General features: G+C 43.7%; 1 protein-coding gene across 2 annotated transcripts in view; it reads right to left on the bottom strand.

Annotated features, from left to right (window-relative positions):
* The window catches only part of CENPQ (centromere protein Q), a 67428-nt gene that overhangs the window by 17493 nt on the left and 31804 nt on the right, over positions 1-18131 (bottom strand). For both annotated transcript variants that reach the window (XM_077454736.1, XM_077454735.1), the window contains exons 4-5: positions 1677-1788; positions 574-645 (exon numbers count right to left, since the gene is read on the bottom strand). In XM_077454736.1, the coding sequence (XP_077310862.1) occupies positions 574-645; positions 1677-1788 (184 nt within the window). The remainder of the gene's footprint in view (positions 1-573; positions 646-1676; positions 1789-18131) is intronic.

The raw sequence follows: 18131 nt of genomic DNA, 5'->3' as shown, positions 1-18131 counted from the left end.
ATGGGCAGCACTGATGAGGAGTCATTGACAGGCATCTATAATGGGCACCGATTGGCACCTCTAATGGGCAGTAACTGAAATTGCTGGTGGTCATCCTCAGTGGGTCTGATGGGAGCCTGTCAGGAGAGCAGCCGATTGTCTTTCCTCCATTCGCATCTATCAGTGCGAGTGGAGGAAAAGCCTATAACCAGCTCTTCCTGTTCACATTGTGATCAGCTGTGATTGGACACAGCCGATTACATGGTAAAGAGCCTATGTCAGAGGCTCTTTACCGAGATCGGACTGACGCCATCATATGACATCCAGTCAGGATAACTTAACCATTTTCCAGCCGTCATTCTGCTATATGGTGGGTGGGAAGTGGTTAAGAAGGCTCTCATAGGGAACCATTGATTTCGACACATCATGCGACTTGTGCTCTCAAAGTCGGAGAGCATTTCGGACCAGTGTGAACTGGTTGGCAAAGCTTAATTGAATAAGCTGAAGTTAGAAGCCAGATTCCGAGTGCACTAGTTTTAGTAAATCTCACCATAGTCTCTCTTTAGCTACAAGGAATATTACTAGATGGCTTACCTTTTCTTAAGACCAGCAAGTTCAGCTTGGACATTCTCAAAATCAACAATTCTTTTTGAGCTCAAGACTGACCTGTTAAAATTTAAAAAAAGAAAGCTAGCAAATAAAGTGAACAGTAAAAAATTAGAGTATAAAAGGAAGGCTACAGAAGGCGAAAGAGCTTACAATCTATTAGGGTTTAAACACTTGCCTAGTGGGCACTTTTAACCCCTTTCCAGACCTGGTGAATTTTCAGCTTTCATCGCTGTCCCAATTTGAATGATAATTGCACGGTTATACAGCACTGAACTCATTACATTTTTATAATTTTTTTTCACACAAATAGAGCTTTCTTTTGGCGGTATATAATCACCACTGTGTTTTTATTTTTGCTAAACAGAAGAAGATCGAACATTCTGAACTGTAGTTTGTTAAAAAATTATTTCTCCTTCATTGATGTGCGCTAAGGCTGCACTGATAGGCTACACCAATGAAGTGGCACTGGTGGGCACTGATGAGGCTACACTTATAGGCAGCATTGATGGGCTCTGATAGATACTGATAGGTGGCACTAATAGGTGACACTGATAAGAAGGCACTGATTGGCAGCACTGGTGGCCACTGTTAGGGCTGCACTGATAATCAGGACACTGAAGGTGTATTTAACATATAATATACAAGAAACCAGTCACTTTTGGATAAACTAGCCCCTCAAATAATAGTCATTTTGAGAACTGGTACAATAAACTCCTCATAACACATACTGTTGGTGTCATTACTGATCTTCTGAAAGAGGGTCTACATGAAAAAGTCAGACAACTAGTATTTCCAGTAGTAAGAGATGATTAACAGCAACTGCTAATTCCAGCAAACAGATATGGGGAAAAGGTGATCTGGTACCATTTGGATAGTTTCCTCCACTATAAGCCAGTGCTAAAGTTGTTCACAGGCTCCTCCCGCTTTCTGCCCCCTAACATAAGCACTCAAGCAACCCGAGTGATTATGTTTCAATTGAGGCTGTACCTAGATACAAATTTTTGGAGGGTGAGACCGTGCCTGCTCATCAAACCACCCACTCACGTCTATCCCTCTTCGATGTAAAACAGTGATACAGAATTACTCACAGCTCAGCAACATTCATCAAATTCTCAATATACTGCACTGTATCTGGTGAGATCAGCTTTTGGACTTTCTCTTTTGGCAGGTTAACAGTTTTGCTCTCCCCGCTTTCAAGACCTGTGTGAAATATACATAAAATTAACATCACTAAGTATAACTTGTAGCTACAGTGACCACTTCAAGGGTCACTTAACAAGAAAAGCTTTAAGTAAATGCAGTTTGGCAAATCCTCAGTTTATTGTATTTACTTAGGCAAACAAGTCAAAGCAGAAAATAATGGGGTTTTTGGTTTGCTCGTTAAAACCTTTTCTTGGAATACATCACAGGACAAAAAGGTCTTTTCATATCCATTATGATAGGGTTATGCTGTCACCTTTAAGTGATTAGACACTTGCAAGTTTTTGGAGCCATGAACCACAAAAGAAGAGGGATGAGATCCCAGTGTCCTGTGATGTACCCAAAGAAAGGGATTTTACAGGTAAAAGCAAAAATCTCATAATCATACATCCCTTGAGACATATGAATTATGAATGGGATGTCTCAAAGCACTGAATATAAGGGGTAGGGCAACAAAGTATGAAGCAAAGACCCGGTAGAAGCCTTACAAACTTGAGCCATCAAAACGTGATGATGAATAGCGCAGCAAGCACCAACATGTCTGGTAGAATGAGCCGCCACTGAAAACAGTCCCTTCAGACCATAAGCTTGAGAAATAAGCCAACAGAATCAAGATAAATGGTCAATTTGAAAGCTGCATGACTCTTCGAGTCTTCTAGAAGCAAAGAGGAAAACCAACTTACAAATTGAAGTAGTCAACATCAGTTGATAGCACAAACCACATCCAAGGTATGATGAACCATGGGCCCCCGGTTTTTAGAGCAAAAAGGCAAGACACTATTACTGGTAGAGATGGAATGAATAAACCACCTTAAATGAGGACCACAAAGGCCTTAGAACCACTTTTTCAGGGAGGAGCAACAGAAATGGTTCCTTACGGGAAAGGGCAGTCAATTCTGAAACTCTCCATGCTAAAGTAATGGCAATCAGAAAAATAACCTTCCAAGTCAGAGAAACTAAAAGGAATATCCTGGATGGGTACAAAACGGAGATCTCAGCAATACAGAAAGTAGAGCCAACAGAATCTTAACTAGTGGAACAGTATGTGTGATGTCTCACGCACACACCAAGGAAGGAGTAGCAATGGGTCTCTAAAAAAATAAAAAATAAAAAAATAAAGGACTGCCAATGCTGAAACCTGACCCTTGATCGCACTCAAAGCCAATCCCAGATCAACTTCAGACTGCTGAAATGCCAGGATGCAACCCATGCCACACCAGTGAGGATGAAATCCCCTAGCGTCACACCAAGAAAAATAAGATTTCCCCATTTTGTGGTAAATCTTCCTTGAAGTCACCTTGCTAGCCTCCAGCAGGGTCGGAATAACAGAATCAAAGGCTCCCCAGGAATTCCTTCCACTTAAATCCTGCAAAGCAGAAGTAGAGGCTGTAACAACGGAATGGTATAAATAAGGGAGAACTGGTCCCATGGTTTCACCAGAGCATCCACTGCAAACTCTCGAGGATCCCTGGCCCTGGAGAGGAACCTGTCCAACTTTGCACTGAACCTGAATGCCAAAAGATCCAAATCTGGGGTTCCCTACCACTGGCAGTTCCTTGCACACCTCTGGATGAAGGGCTTACTGCCCTGGAAAAAAGTTAGCAAGTTTTGAAAATCTGCCTGCTAATTTTCCATGCCTAAAATGTAGAGCGGGGACATAAAGTTCCACCCAGGAACCTACCCCAACTTTTGGTGCCTTCTCGATTTATGTACACTACCACCATGGTGTTGTTCTTCTGAACCCTTACAGGAAAGCCATTCAGCTGCACCAATCAGTGCAGCAGGGTAAGATGAATCGCCTTCAGTTCCAGGATGTTGATGGGCAACGATCTCTACTGCCGTGATCAAGTCCTTTGGACTGAGAAATTATCCAGAACTTTTCCTCAGGCCACCAAGGCTGGTGTCTGTCATCTAGACCCTCCAGGACAGGAAAGAAGATTTCCTCATCTCCAAGATCTGTGAGGGGATCCACCAGTCCAGAGACTTGTGCTGGGGAGTAACAGCATCAGCCAATTCCAATAACTGACCTTCTGCCCCAAAATGCCAAGACATTCCTTTGAGGAGCTTGCAATGAAACTAGGTAAAGGGCACTGGCTTGAAAGAGGTTACCATCTTACCCAGGACATGCAAAAGTGAAATCAAGGAATTTGTCAAGAGTCTTGAGCAAGTCTTCATAATTTCTCAGATCAAGAGTTGGGACTAATGCAAACTTCTGCAAATTCAGAACCCATCCAAACCTCTCCAGAGTGTGCACCGTGTGAGACATATTGGCCACCAATAGCAAAGTGGATTGTTCCCTCAGAAGTAAGTCATTCAGGTACCCTAAAACAGAAATACCCAGGGTACACAGGAGCCCCAGGACTGGGACCAAACAAACAATATGGGAGCTGTGGACAGGGAAAAACAGCAGGGCCAAAAAATTGTGGTAATCCTTCACCGTGAACTGCAGAAACCTTTTGTGAAGTGGAAAGACTGGAACATGCAGATGAGCATCCTTGATATCCCCTGATGCCCAAGGTTTGAGATTTGTTAAATGAATGCGAAGTAGAAAGAGGGGCCTAAACCATACGCTTAGCCTTCTTCTTAAGAACAAGGTACTCTTACCCACAGCCACCTTCTGGAGGTAATAATTCAAAGCAGGACCAAACTAATGTTCCCCTTGAAAAGTTAAAGATTTCACAAGCTACCTGCAGGGTATTTCTGTGGACCAACACTTGATTACGCGTATGTGTATAGACCGGGACCCCAAGAAAACATTTAAATGGAATCCTAGAAGGTTGCAATTGAGAAGCAAAGAGCACCTGGAAAATCCTCCAGGTTTCTGCTCATTTCAGTATCTCCACACAGTATCAGGAGCTCTCTCTCATCATGTGATGTGCCCAGACTTTAAAAGAGATGTACGTTTTTTTAAATTTTTTTTAAGAATCATACTTACCTAGGTGGATGCAGCATCAGCCTGATGCTGCACCTGTCCCCCTCGTGATTGAACACTCCACTGTCACAATCTTGCCTGAGCCTGGACTGGCTCTGTGACTTCAGCCTGCTGTTTGCTGAAAAGAGGTCACAGGAGTGCAGAACAAATTGCTTTGGCTGTACTTTTTCTTTAAGGTTTTGAAACAGGCCTACAGCCGCAATCAACAGTTATGGAGCTACTCTTTTAGAGCAAATGATGTTTTAAATAAGTCTTCCAGCAGTTTGTCTTGAGACATCGTCCATTGGTTTTGTTAACTTCTTGTGGAGATGGAAGACCACCAGACCAACCAAAGGAATATGCCATTTTTTTGTGAAGTCACTCTCCATGAAGTTATGTTGAGCAAACCTAACAGGCAGAGCAAATGCCTTGAAAGGGTGAGCTCAACAATCCATGTGCAAAACATTCTAAAAAGGAGGATCTACATGAAAAGATTGAGAATATTATGGCAGACGCAATGATCAATAACTTGTGACCTTTGGGCCAGAGGGCTTGGAGAGTAGTAGAATCAAATTAGTCTGGGGGGGGGCAACATTCTTTTATTTCTGTATTACACAGACACAGTTAGTATTAGACAGAGCAATTAGGGGCGTTGCCTGCTGTGGACCGCAATGGAGGCTTGAGTCCTCCTGAGCTCCGCTCCATTTTTAGGATCCAGAGCAACCCAAAGCAACCCAGGCAACTGTTCCCCTCCGCAGTGCGGCCAGGTCGGGGGTCAAAGGACTCAGGACCATCCCAGGCATGTCCTTGAAGAGGTTCAAGCCACCTGAACCCCGTAATGCAACACCCACGCTCCCTAGCTGCAGAGATGCAACACTCAGCGACCCCACCAGGAGGATTACCCTGCCACACTCTCCAGGGACAGTGCCAGGGATGACATGGACACCTTGCCCTCACAGCAAAGCATGGATTGAGGTAAGAGGCTGGCATCCTCCCCTGTCCTCTCCCACAGAACCCCAGCCCAAAAAACAACTGTGAGCTAATCTGGCCACTGACACAAAGCATACGCCAGCTCTAGCAGCCATCCCTGTGTCAGAGAAGCCTGTGACAGAAGCAATGTTAAAATCCATGCTACTTACACTGCAAAAAGACCTGCACAGGGAACTGCCAATCTCAGTCTCACAGATACAGTACATGACAGGGTGGACTGTTTGGAAGAAAGAGCTGACGTGCTTGAGGAGAACATGCATGACCATGTTAAAGCACATAAGCTATTAGAAGCACATGACCACGATGCATCTGAAATACATCATATTAAATTGAGAGGATCGCTCTAGACGAAATATCAAATCTAGGAGGTGTTTCTGAATAAAGACAAATGAGATCACTCCTTACCTGCAGCAACTGTTTTCACAATTATTACCTCTATTAAATGCATGAGACATCACCATGGATCGGGCGCACAGATTATTGTTATATTGTTGAATCCACCTCCTCAGTTTATAGTGTGCTATCTTTGTTGTTTTTTCTTGTCAATATATTTACTAATACATTGTGATACTTCCTCTAATACGTTACAATAATTTCAAATGGTTTATCCTGTGACATACCGGATCTAATTTGTATATCGGTGTATTGGTTTGATATCCCTATTGGTAACGAGTAGCGCACGTCATAGGTGTAGTCTCGCTCCCTTCATCTCCATCCTCAGGTAATATCCACCAAAATGGCCAATCACCTCACACAATGGCGAAGGATTAAATCCCCCCCCCCATTCAAATGTAGCCTCTTATGGAAAGAAGCTCTGACCCATCAAACGTGCTTTGTGTGCAAGAAACGCACTTAACCAAAAACAAATCCCCATATGCTCACAAACGCTACCCACACTGCTCCTTTGCCAGTACCCCTAAGAAAAAAAAAGAAGAGGAGTCATGATCGCAATCCTCTCCTTTGTTTCTCTCACACTACATTGTGTGGCTAACGCAAAAGGCAGGTACTTGATGCTATCTGTGACGACTGAGAATCAATGCCTTACTATAGTGAATCTTTATGCGCCCAACATGGCTCAAAAGAAATTTTACACAAGCCTACTCTCCAAATTAGCCCCTTATAGGTCCAATTCAGTAATACTATGTGGGGATTTTAAGGACATTGCTGACGCTTCCCTAGACACTACTAATCCAACCAGCAGAAGGCCTGCTGCATTGTCCTCTTTACTGAAAAAGGAGGACTTGTACGATCCCTGGGGGTGCCTACACGATGAGGAGCGACATTACACATTTAAATTTTCACTCTCAACAATCTTACTCTCGGATCGACTTATTTCTCACAGATAAATTCCTATTACAATCAGTCACAGCACGTATAGGTATATTTACCTGGTCTGACCATGCACCAATATCAATTAACCACTTGACCACTGGGCACTTAAACACCCTTAATAACCAGACCAAATTTCAGCTTTCGGTGCTCTCGCATTTTGAATGACAATTACTTAGTCATGCAACACTGGACCTATATACATTTTTTGTCCTTTTTTTCACACAAATAGAGCTTTCTTTTGGTGGTATTTAATCACCGCTGGGTTTTTTATTTTTTGTGCTATAAAGGAAAAAATACCGAAAATTCTGTAAAAAAATGAATTTTTCTTTGTTTCGGTTAGAAAATTTAGCAGATTAGTAATTTTTTCTTCATAAATTTTGGCCAAAATTTATACTACTACATATCTTTGGTAAAAATAAGTACAAATTGGTGGATATTATTTGGTCTTTGTGAAAGTTATAGAGTCCACAATCTATGGTGCCAATATCTGAAAATTGATCACACCTGAAGTACTGACGGCCTATTTCAATTCTTGAGACCCTAACATGCCAGAAAAGTACAAATACCCCCCAAATTACCCCTTTTTGGAAAGAAGACATTCCAAGGTATTTAGTAAGAGGCATGATGAGTTTTTTGAAGTTGTCATTTTTTCCCACAATTCTTTGCAAAATCAAGATTTTTTTTACTTTTTTTTTTTCACAAAATTGTCATATTATCAGGTTATTTCTCACACACAGCATATGCATACCACAAATTACACCCCAAAACACATTCTGCTATTACTCCCGAGTAGGGCGATACCACATGTGTGAGACTTTTACACAGTGTGGCCACATACAGAGGCCCAACATGCATGGAGCGCCATCAGGTGTTCTGGAGCACCCAGGACAATTCTGACATTTCTCTCCTACATGTAAAAATCATCATTTATTTGCTAGAAAATTACATAGAACTCCAAAACATTATATATGTTTTTTTAGCAAACACCCTGGAGAATACAATGGTGGTCTTTGCAACTTTTTATCTCGCACGGTATTTGCGCAGTAATTTTTCGAATGCTTTTTTTTTGGAAAAAAAAACAGTTTTGGGCTTAAAAAAAAACAAAAAAACAGTAAAGTTAGCCCAATTTTTCCATAATGTGAAAGATGAAGTTACGCTGAGTAAATAGATACCTAATATGTCACTCTTCAAAATTGCACACGCTCGTGGAATGGCGCCAAACGTCGCTACTTAAAAATCCCCATAGGCGACAATTTAATTTTATTTTTACTGGTTATATGTTTTGAGTTACAGAGGAGGTCTAGGGCTAGAATTATTGCTCTCGCTCTAACGTTCGCAGCGATACCTCACATGTGTGGTTTGAACACCGTTTTCATATGTGGGCGGGACTTACGTATGCGTTCGCTTCTGCATGCGAGCACATGGGGACAGGGGCGCTTTAAAAAAAAAAAACATTTTTTTTATTGTTCATTTTACTTTATTTATTTTAGTTTGACATTTTTTTCCCCAAAAATAATTTTTTTGATCACTTTTATTCCTATTACAAGGAATGTAAACATCCCTTGTAATAGGAATATGGCATGACAGGTCCTCTTTACAGTGAGATGTGGGGTCAATAAGACCCCACATCTCACCTCTAAGCTGGGAAGCCTGAAAAAAAAAAAAAAAAAAGATTCTGGCTTTGATCGTATTAGCGATTCGATAGAAGCACCGGAGGGCGGCGGGAGGGGGGGGGGGGGGATGTCTATGGCTGGGTATTGCAGGGTATCACCGACTATGGCTGGGTATCTCAGAGTATGGCGTTGCAGAGTATTGCATTGCAGGGTATTGGCGGGTGTTGCAGAGCATTGCAGAGTGTTGCAGGGTATTGGCGGGTGTTGCAGAGCATTGCAGAGTGTTGCAGGGTATTGGCGGGTGTTGCAGGGTATTGCAGAGTGTTGCAGGGTATTGCAGAGTGTTGCAGGGTATTGCAGAGTGTTGCAGGGTATTGCAAAGCGTTCCGGAGTGTTGCAGAGTGTTGCGGAGTGTTGCAGGGAGTTGCGGAGTGTTGCAGGGAGTTGCGGAGTGTTGCAGGGAGTTGCGGAGTGTTGCAGGGCGTTGCGGAGTGTTGCAGGGCGTTGCGGAGTGTTGCAGGGCGTTGCGGAGTGTTGCAGGGCGTTGCGGAGTGTTGCAGGGCGTTGCGGAGTGTTGCAGGGCGTTGCGGAGTGTTGCAGGGCGTTGCGGAGTGTTGCAGGGCGTTGCGGAGTGTTGCAGGGCGTTGCGGAGTGTTGCAGGGCGTTGCGGAGTGTTGCAGGGCGTTGCAGGGTATTGCAAGGTGTTGCAGGGTATTGCAAGGTGTTGCAGGGTATTGCAAGGTGTTGCAGAGTGTTGCAGGGTATTGCAGAGTGTTGCAGGGTATTGCAGAGTGTTGCAGGGTATTGCAGAGTGTTGCAGGGTATTGCAGAGTGTTGCAGGGTATTGCAGAGTGTTGCAGGGTATTGCGGAGTGTTGCAAGGTGTTGCGGAGTGTTGCAGGGTATTGCGGAGCGTTGCAAGGTGTTGCGGAGCGTTGCAGGGTATTGCGGAGCGTTGCAGGGCATTGCGGAGCGTTGCAGGGCAATGCAGAGTGCTGCAGGGCAATGCAGAGTGCTGCAGGGCAATGCAGAGTGCTGCAGGGCAATGCAGAGTGTTGCAGGGTAATGCAGAGTAATGGGGGTATTGCAGAGTAATGCAGAGTAATGGGGGTATTGCAGAGTAATGGCAGGGTATTGCAGAGTGTTGGCAGGGAATTGAGGGGTTAATTTTCGGTGCGCAGCGATGTGGGCACTGCAGATGCAGCCCACATCGCTGCTGACACCGATCTCTTCCCCCTCCGCTGTACCGATCGGTACAGAGAGGGGGAGGGAGGAACCAGGGTCATAACATGACGCCGGTTTGTTTACAAGTGATCACTCCGTCATTTGACGGAGCGATCACGTGGTAAACGGCCGCGCTGAGCGGCCGTTTACCGTGATTCGTGATGCGCCGGGTCCTGTGGACCCGGCGGTCACGGATGCTCTCGAGTGCGCGCCCCAGGGGGCGCGCGAGAGCAGAATTCTGGGAGGCCGTTAATTAACGGCCTCTCAGAGTTAAACAACCGCCCTGAAGCCGTTAATCGGCAATGGGCGGTTGTTAAGTGGTTAAGTTATTCACCAACAACAAATCCCCAAGACATAGTGTATAGAGGGGAAACCCCTCCCTGCTCTACAATGCAACATATGAAGGGGGACATTCGATCAGAGATCAAGAACTATTATGAACACAAGCTACTCTGAGTTGATGACCAATCTATTATCTGGCATGCGTACAAAGCTTTTTACGGGGTCTGTTCATAAAATTGGGAGCACAGGAAAAGAAAAATCACTCCACTACAGAAAACCTATTAAAACAAATACGAGCCCTAGAATATATGTTAATCAATCAATCAGCGTCCACCAAAAATGTCCCTAGATATAAATAACCTCTGAAACCAACTTAGTGAACACCTTCATAAACAATTTGACTACTATATTAAACGTTTGAAACTCCAATTTTACACCTCAGCCAACAAACCGGGAGCATTCCTGGCCAAACAAATGAAAAGACAGCAAGCTAACAAAAAGATCCAGTTCCTCACAAATTCAAGGTAAACGATTAAATAATCCTCTAGAGATAGCTAATGTGTTTTGCATATTTTATGCAAAACTGTACAATCATAAAGACTCAGAACAGGTAACCCCTCCTAAAAAAGAAGATATTGAAGCTTTTTCATCCATCCAACTTCCCTCTCTCTTCCACCCAGCTAGAATCCCTGTCAACACTTTTCTCCGCAACAGAAATACTTAAAAGCATAAACCAATTACCCCTACAAAAGGCCCCTGGACAAGATGGGTTTCCAAATGAATAGTACAAACAATTCTGACCTGATCACCCCACATCTATGAAAAACTTTCAATTACCACCCCAGGTAAAATTCCCAAAGAAACCCGGCAAAGCCCCTGACATTCTGGCTAATTACCACCCAATCTCACTCCTAAATACAGACACCAAACTATATGCAAAACTCTTAGCATAATGTCTTTCTTTGATTATCACCCTGAATAATCCACCCAGACCAGGTGGGATTTGTACCAGGCAGGCAAGCCTCAGACGGTAACAGACGCCTCATTGATCTAATACAATGGGTAGAACCCAACCAAACGCCTTCTCTTTTCTTGTCACTTGTTGCAGAGAAGGAGTTTGACAGGGTTCATTGGACATACATGAAAACTGTACTAGGCAAATTTGGTTTGTCTGGGACAATACTATCAGCCATCCTGATTCTATATTATTCCCCAAGTGCGTGATTTTGGAAGTCTGGCATAACATCAGACCCCTTTATAATCACTAATGACACAAGACAAGGGTGCCCACTTTCCCCCTTGATCTTTGTCATGGTAATGGAACCACTTGCACAAACCATCAGGTCGATAGCAGCAATAACAGGTATCAAAATAAGGGACGTGGAACATAAAATTGGGCCCATACACACATCACCTTAACCAATCACAAATCATCCCTTCCAGCTGTTCAAAAGACCCTAGAACACTTCAGCTCAGTCTCTCTCTATAAAATTAAGCACAGTAAATCCACTATTTTAAAGCAGTTGTATATCCACTGAAGTTTTTTTTTTTTTTTTTTTTTTTTTTTTAACTCACCTGCAAAAGGAAAAGGCATAATGAGCTAGTATGCACCGCATACTAGCTCATTATGAAATACTTACCTTAGAACGAGGCCCCGACATCTGGCCCGATCCATGCCGAGGGAGCCGACATGTTCCCTCTGCGTTTCTTCCGGGTATCAGGACTCCGTCATTGTGAGTGGCCGGAGCTGCGATATCGTCACTCCCGCGCATGGGAGATTTCTTTCCGGCAGGGTACGGCAGACTTTCAGCTGAGAATCCCCAGTGTGCATGCGCCGCTGACTGCATTGTGCGGGGAATATATCCTAAACCGTACAGGTTTAGGACATTTTTTTTTACCTACAGGTAAGCCTTATAGGCTTTCCTGTAGGTAAAAGTCCCGAAATTGACTATACAACCACTTTAAGCTTAGGTATTGACCCACAGACCAAACCTATCTCAAAAGAAACCCCCTTCATGTGGTCCAGAAGTTCCTCACTCCCATACTTGGGAATTCACCTAACTTTCCAAAGCAGGACGCTTTTAAGAGTAAATATGATGACCTCCAAGGAAAGCGTATGCGCATATCCAAAGAACCGAGCCACTTCCCTGTCTCTTGGGCAGGTAGAATAGCTCAATCAAAAATGTAGCTGCTTCCCCACATACTGTATATGTTTAGCACGATCCCAATATCTTTTCTACCCACCCAATTAAATGAAATATCAACACATTTATATGGCAACACAAGAAATCCAGACTCAAGAAAGACACTCTTCACCCCTGTACAACAGGGGGGAATGGGAGCCCCCAACATCTAAGCATACTACAAAGCAGTGGCTCTGGACCAACTCAGAATGGTGGTTACCTAATTCTAGCAAAACATGGACCCAAATTGAATCCACAGCTCTAAACGTCCACATGAAACATATTCTAACTACTACCTTACTCAATTTCAAACCACAACATCAATATCTAAACTCGGTAACAGCAGTACTACGAGTATGGTCAGCCTCCACACAACACACTAAAGGATTACCCAGGTCCATCCTTTCTAGACTCCTCATCAAAGCAATAGAACGGCCATCACCACACTTGCTTCTCAAAACCTGGATACAAAAAGGACTCAACAACTTAGGACAACTAGTATCCACTTCAGTAGGGGTGCAATGGATCGTCACCAATCTGTGATCCGAACGGGTCACCCTGCTCGGATCGGCACACGCCACGATCCATGGTCTCTGCCTTAGGAAAGGCCGCAGCTTCAGCCTAGCTTCGACACCCAGACCGTTTACAATGTGATCGCTCCGTCAAATGACGAAGCGATCACTTGTAAACAAACCGGCGTCATGTAATGATGCCAGTTCCTCTCTCCCCTCGCTGTACAGATCTGTGCAGTGATCGGATGGAAGCAGCTCTGTGGGCTGGATCTGTAGTGTCCACAGCGCTGCTCTGTGACAGCCATCCCTCCATACCCTGCCAATACTCTGCAATACCCGGCCCATACCTTGCCGATCTTACAGTGGGGGAGATTGTGGATATTACATTGGGGACTATATGGTGGTGGAATTTTCACAGGTTTTTGCAAATTCAATTACTATTTGCTGATCCGAAAAATTATCCGATCCGTGACTCTGATCTGAGGAACGATCCGTGAGTTTTTTGATCCGTTGCACCCCTACGATTTATGTCCCCAGGATGTGGTTCTTCGAGAGGCTGCATCTTCTGGCAGACCAGAATGAACCCAGGCCATCACTCTCTCGTCTTCCTTCGGCACTTCCCACCAGGCATCCTTCGAGGCTGTGGCTGGGCTCCTGTAGTTGGGGCAGGAGGAGGAGGGCGTTGGTCGACCTCCTGGCTGCCACTTGCCACAGCCTCCCCCCCGACTGAGGTCTTCCTGTGTATGAAAAGGGGACATAGTTTTAGTTTTTTGATCAATCAATCACACCATTTTGTGCTCCTGGCTTTTGCAAATTGAATGTTACCAAACAGAACAGACTATCACTCTGAGCCCAGCATTTTTCTTTCCCGTCCCAATCATTTTTGGTCACTACTGTCTCTTGATATGTAAACCACGTTGTTAAATCACAACTTACTGATCAATAAGAACATCTAGTTAACATCATTAAATGTAACACAAGAAATATGTTCAACAATGCAATACCGGTCTCAAGCTGGGCCCCACCACATGTTGCTGCTTGGAAGGCCCAGGTTGGACATCAGAAGCCTCAGCTGGGGGTGAAGGATGCCTTGAAGGAAGACTGGAGAGTGGTGGCCTGGGTACCCCCTGGTCTACCAGAAAATGCAGCCTCTCAAAGGAAACCATCCTGGGGTAATAAACGGCATCTGGATCTCCTGCTCTCAAGGACTCCAGGTGCTTCTTTCTCTCCCTGAGATATGTAATCTTCATGGCCACAATTTTCCTATTCAGATAGGCCATGTCTGCCGTGGGGACCATGATCCGCACCAAAGAAAGAAGTTTCTCCAGCGCTGCGTTCCTCTTTCTTATGTCGTAGTAAAACTCGTTGTGGAACTGCCACAGGCAGGGCATGTCCTTGTAGAGTTCGAGGAATAGCCCCATAAAATTTGGGTTTTTGAATGGATCCATATTGTCTGCAAGACACAACACAAGACAAACCCTCACATACTAATAATGCCATTAAAAACCCTCCTAATCTTGTCCCAACATCTGTCTAGATAGAAGCAGTCTAGTCTAGTGATGCACCAAGTTAAAAATTTTTACCTTCGTTTGCTCGATCGTCACGTCCGTGCCTCACTCTCTTCCCAGATCGTACGGACGATACATGCATGTTGCGTTTTATATACAGTGCGCATGCGTGAAACTCCGCCCTCCCGACGTTCTTTCTAGACTATTCCCCACCCCTTCTCTTCCGGCGCAGTGGGGAGAGCACATGGCGGAAAGAACGCAGGTGCGCACTAATAATAGTTCCACTACGAGGAGGAGGGTGAGGAAAGCCCGGTGCCTGAAACGTCCCGATCCAGGAAGAGAAGATTTAAGGCCTCAAACATGTCTTTTGGAGAGATGTTGGAGATGGTGGACATATTGAACAGGACCGACTATGATGGGAAGTATGGACCTTACCCAAACCCAAATATCAGAAAGGCCAAGATCATGTCTAAAGTTGTGAAGAGTCTTCATAAGAATTTTAGGGTACGACAATCCAAGGATCAACTGAGAAAACGCTGGTCAGACCTGAAACTGAGGGAGCACGAGCAGTACATAAGGATCATGCGTGTTCTTAAAAAAAGTAAGTAGTTGTCGTGTGTTCATATGATTATTCTTGCTTGCATACTGCTCCAATGTGCTTTGATTTCATGTTGTGCATTTTAAAATGGGCACTTTCACGTTCATGGTTTCATTCGTTCGTAAGAAACATCGTTCTGCAGGGAAGTATTCCAGCTTAACAAAGTGTCCACAATAATGTTCTCACCTTGGAACTCGGCCAAAAAACACAATTGTACAACACTTCCAAGCAATGTTTCATAATCCTATTTCTGCCCTGTGTGCTAATTATTCTTTTTTTACATTCTCATAGGGGAGAGAAGACTTGGCAAGTATGAGGACACAAGGGACCACACCCCTCCCAAAGAAGGGCAACTTCCAAAAGCAGAAACCAAAGGAGCAGGAGGAGGAGGAAGGAGAGATCGTGGAGGTTGGGCAAATTGTTACCACAACAGGTGAGTGTCGGAGAACACAGCTTCCGGTAAGCTCATCAATGTATGTCACCATATTTTTATTACATGGTGTGTTTTTTTGCTTTGTTTTGTAGGTGATGTGGAAGAAGATTCCCGTTTTACCAGTGAAAGTGCCCAGATCCTGATTGGGGAGATAATGGGGTGCAATCAGGTTTTGGAAAATATACAGCAAAGCATCAATGAGGTTAAAAATAAAATGAAGAACACCATTGATGTTTTGGGAAGAGTGTGAAAAACAAAAAACTAGATAGGGCTTTATTTTTGCTATTTTAAACAAAAAAATTTTGTATTTTTTCGAAATTACAAATTTGGAAGATGCACAGAGTGTGTAAACATGTGCTATCTCCCATCATGGGGGATCAATGTACGTGTTTTGTGGAAAGTGGCTGAGATGAAGGGGTTGCAGCCCCAAAACATGTACATTGATCCCCCATGATGGGAGATAGCACATGTTGACACACTGTGTGCATCTTCCAAATTTGGATTTTTCAGGGGTGACACCCCATGTGATGAAGGCAATATCAGCCCAGTTTGTACATACTCATGTCTGATATTGTCTTCACTTTTCAAAGTTGAACTTTGTAAGTTCATGTGTTCTGTATTTTACGGTTTGATACATGCCTGTTTACACAAAAAACAAGTAAACAAAATTTTGATTAAACTCTGTTTTTTGATACACACAATTTCTTGGTTTGTTGTAAAAACCTTTTTGAAACGCACATGTGAATGTGCTTGTATTAAAAAGTTTAATTATCAACAATGTGTGGCTTCCCTTTTCATTGCGCCAAAAATGTATTTGTAGTAAAATTTTAGTTTGTGCTGAGAAGGAGTGTGATTTACTAAAGGCAACTCCACTTTGCACTCCAAGTGCAGTTTCAGGTGTACTTTTGCAGTGCACTTGTAGTGCATAGTGGATGTGCCTTTAGTAAAAAAAACACCCACAGTGAGGTGTAAATTTGGACAATCATGCCATTTTCCTGCCATGGTGCTGAAAATGAGCATGATTTTGGTCAGTAATGCACTACATACATTAGTTACAAAAATAAGGTGTGTGTGTAGCAGACCCACAACATAATAAGATTATCTGAAGAAGAGACTGTCCCCTCATCTCGCTCTGAACTTGGGTTTGCACTGTTGGTGAAAAAGGCACAACTTGAAAAAAACTGGCAAAGTGGGAGGCCACAGTCTGCTATTCCTGGGGCGTTGAAGGACACTGTGTGGTGAAACAAGAACAAAAATTTGTAATTTGACAAATCAACATTGCAAGCAGATTAGATACCAACATTTTTTGACAAAATTAGTATAACATTTTGGGAACTGAGTATTTAAAGCCTAAAGTATAAGTATAAGGTTAGTTACACTATTGGCAGCCCACCGGACAGGTAAGAAGTGTCATAATCCCAAAAAGAAAACAAAATGGAAGCATATTGACATTCTGCCATTACATATCAAGATAATTAATAGGTTAAAAAAAAAATAGCTTTTGAAAGTATTGAGGCAGGCCCTTGCACTACATGCTTAGGTGAATTCATCCAGAAATGTGCTCATCAAAAAGGTAGGTATAGTGTGTATTGGGTTTGGTAAAGTCATCAGATAGAGGATTGCTATCAGCTGAGCTAGCAGTTGGGGGGAGGGGGGTTCCTAATGAGTTTGGCACAACCCCAAAAAATTTAAAAATGTGACTCTGCATGAATTGAAGCACACACATCACATTTGTAGACATTATAGGGGGGGGGGTGTTTAGGGGAAAGCAATACTATGGAGCTGACAAAAGACATTGGTAAGTGACTAGACTATAGTTTTATGGGCCAAGAAGAGCATGGTGGGGAAGTTAGTGAGGCAAATATGCATGAGGACAAAGGGGCAGAGCATATGAATTAGAGCATATTGCAATAATGGTAATTAGGGAATGAGGAAAGAAATGCAACACATTAGCAATCATGAAATACATAGAATGTGATGTTTAAGGAGAAAACTTAGCTTCATATAGTCCTTCTGCAGGACCTGAATGATGGCAGAACAGGTCTCTGGAATAATGATCCCCAGAGCCTGGGGGGAGATGTCTGTAGAGAACTTGAGGTCCTGAAGGCTTCTCCCAGTCGCCAAGTAGCGCAACGTGGCAATGAGCCTCTGCTCCGGAGTGATGGCTTGCCGCATGCAGGTATCCTACCTGGTGATATAAGGGGTCAGCAAAGCCAGCAGACGGTGAAAAATGGGGGTCCGTCATCCGGAGATAATTCCTGAAACCATCAGGATTATTCTCGCGGATCTCACGGAGCAAAGGCATGTGTGAGAACTGGTCACGCTGGCACAACCAATTCTTGGTCCACAAACGCCTCCCCTCCCTGTTTATGGACCGGGCTTGTGTCAAAGTAAGAACCCCAAAACGAAGCCCCTGCACAGCACAAACTCTTCGACGAGTACTTAGACAAAACATGGTTTGAAAACGGTTGGCTGGTCAGAACGGACAACAGAAAGCACCGATAAACAGCAAGGCCTGAAAGAACGACCTGAATAGCAGAAGCAAGCAGACAATAAGAAATGCCTTTCAAAGTATACTATACCAAGATATAGTCCACAATGAGAAACAAATACTTACTGACTGCACGCACTGATTATCAGATACGCACACACAAGCACAAACCGAAGAGTAGTAGCGTTCTGAATCACTAATCTGAAAAGCGCGAATCGTCTCTCACCAAACTTTTACTAACACGAGATCAGCAGAAGGAGACCAAAG

The sequence above is a fragment of the Lithobates pipiens genome, unplaced genomic scaffold, assembly GCF_037356315.1.
Source record: "Lithobates pipiens isolate NorthernLeopardFrog02 unplaced genomic scaffold, aLitPip1_a1.2 Scaffold_25, whole genome shotgun sequence".
Classification (NCBI taxonomy): Eukaryota; Metazoa; Chordata; class Amphibia; order Anura; family Ranidae; genus Lithobates; species Lithobates pipiens.
This window is presented reverse-complemented; position numbering and strand designations above follow the sequence as displayed.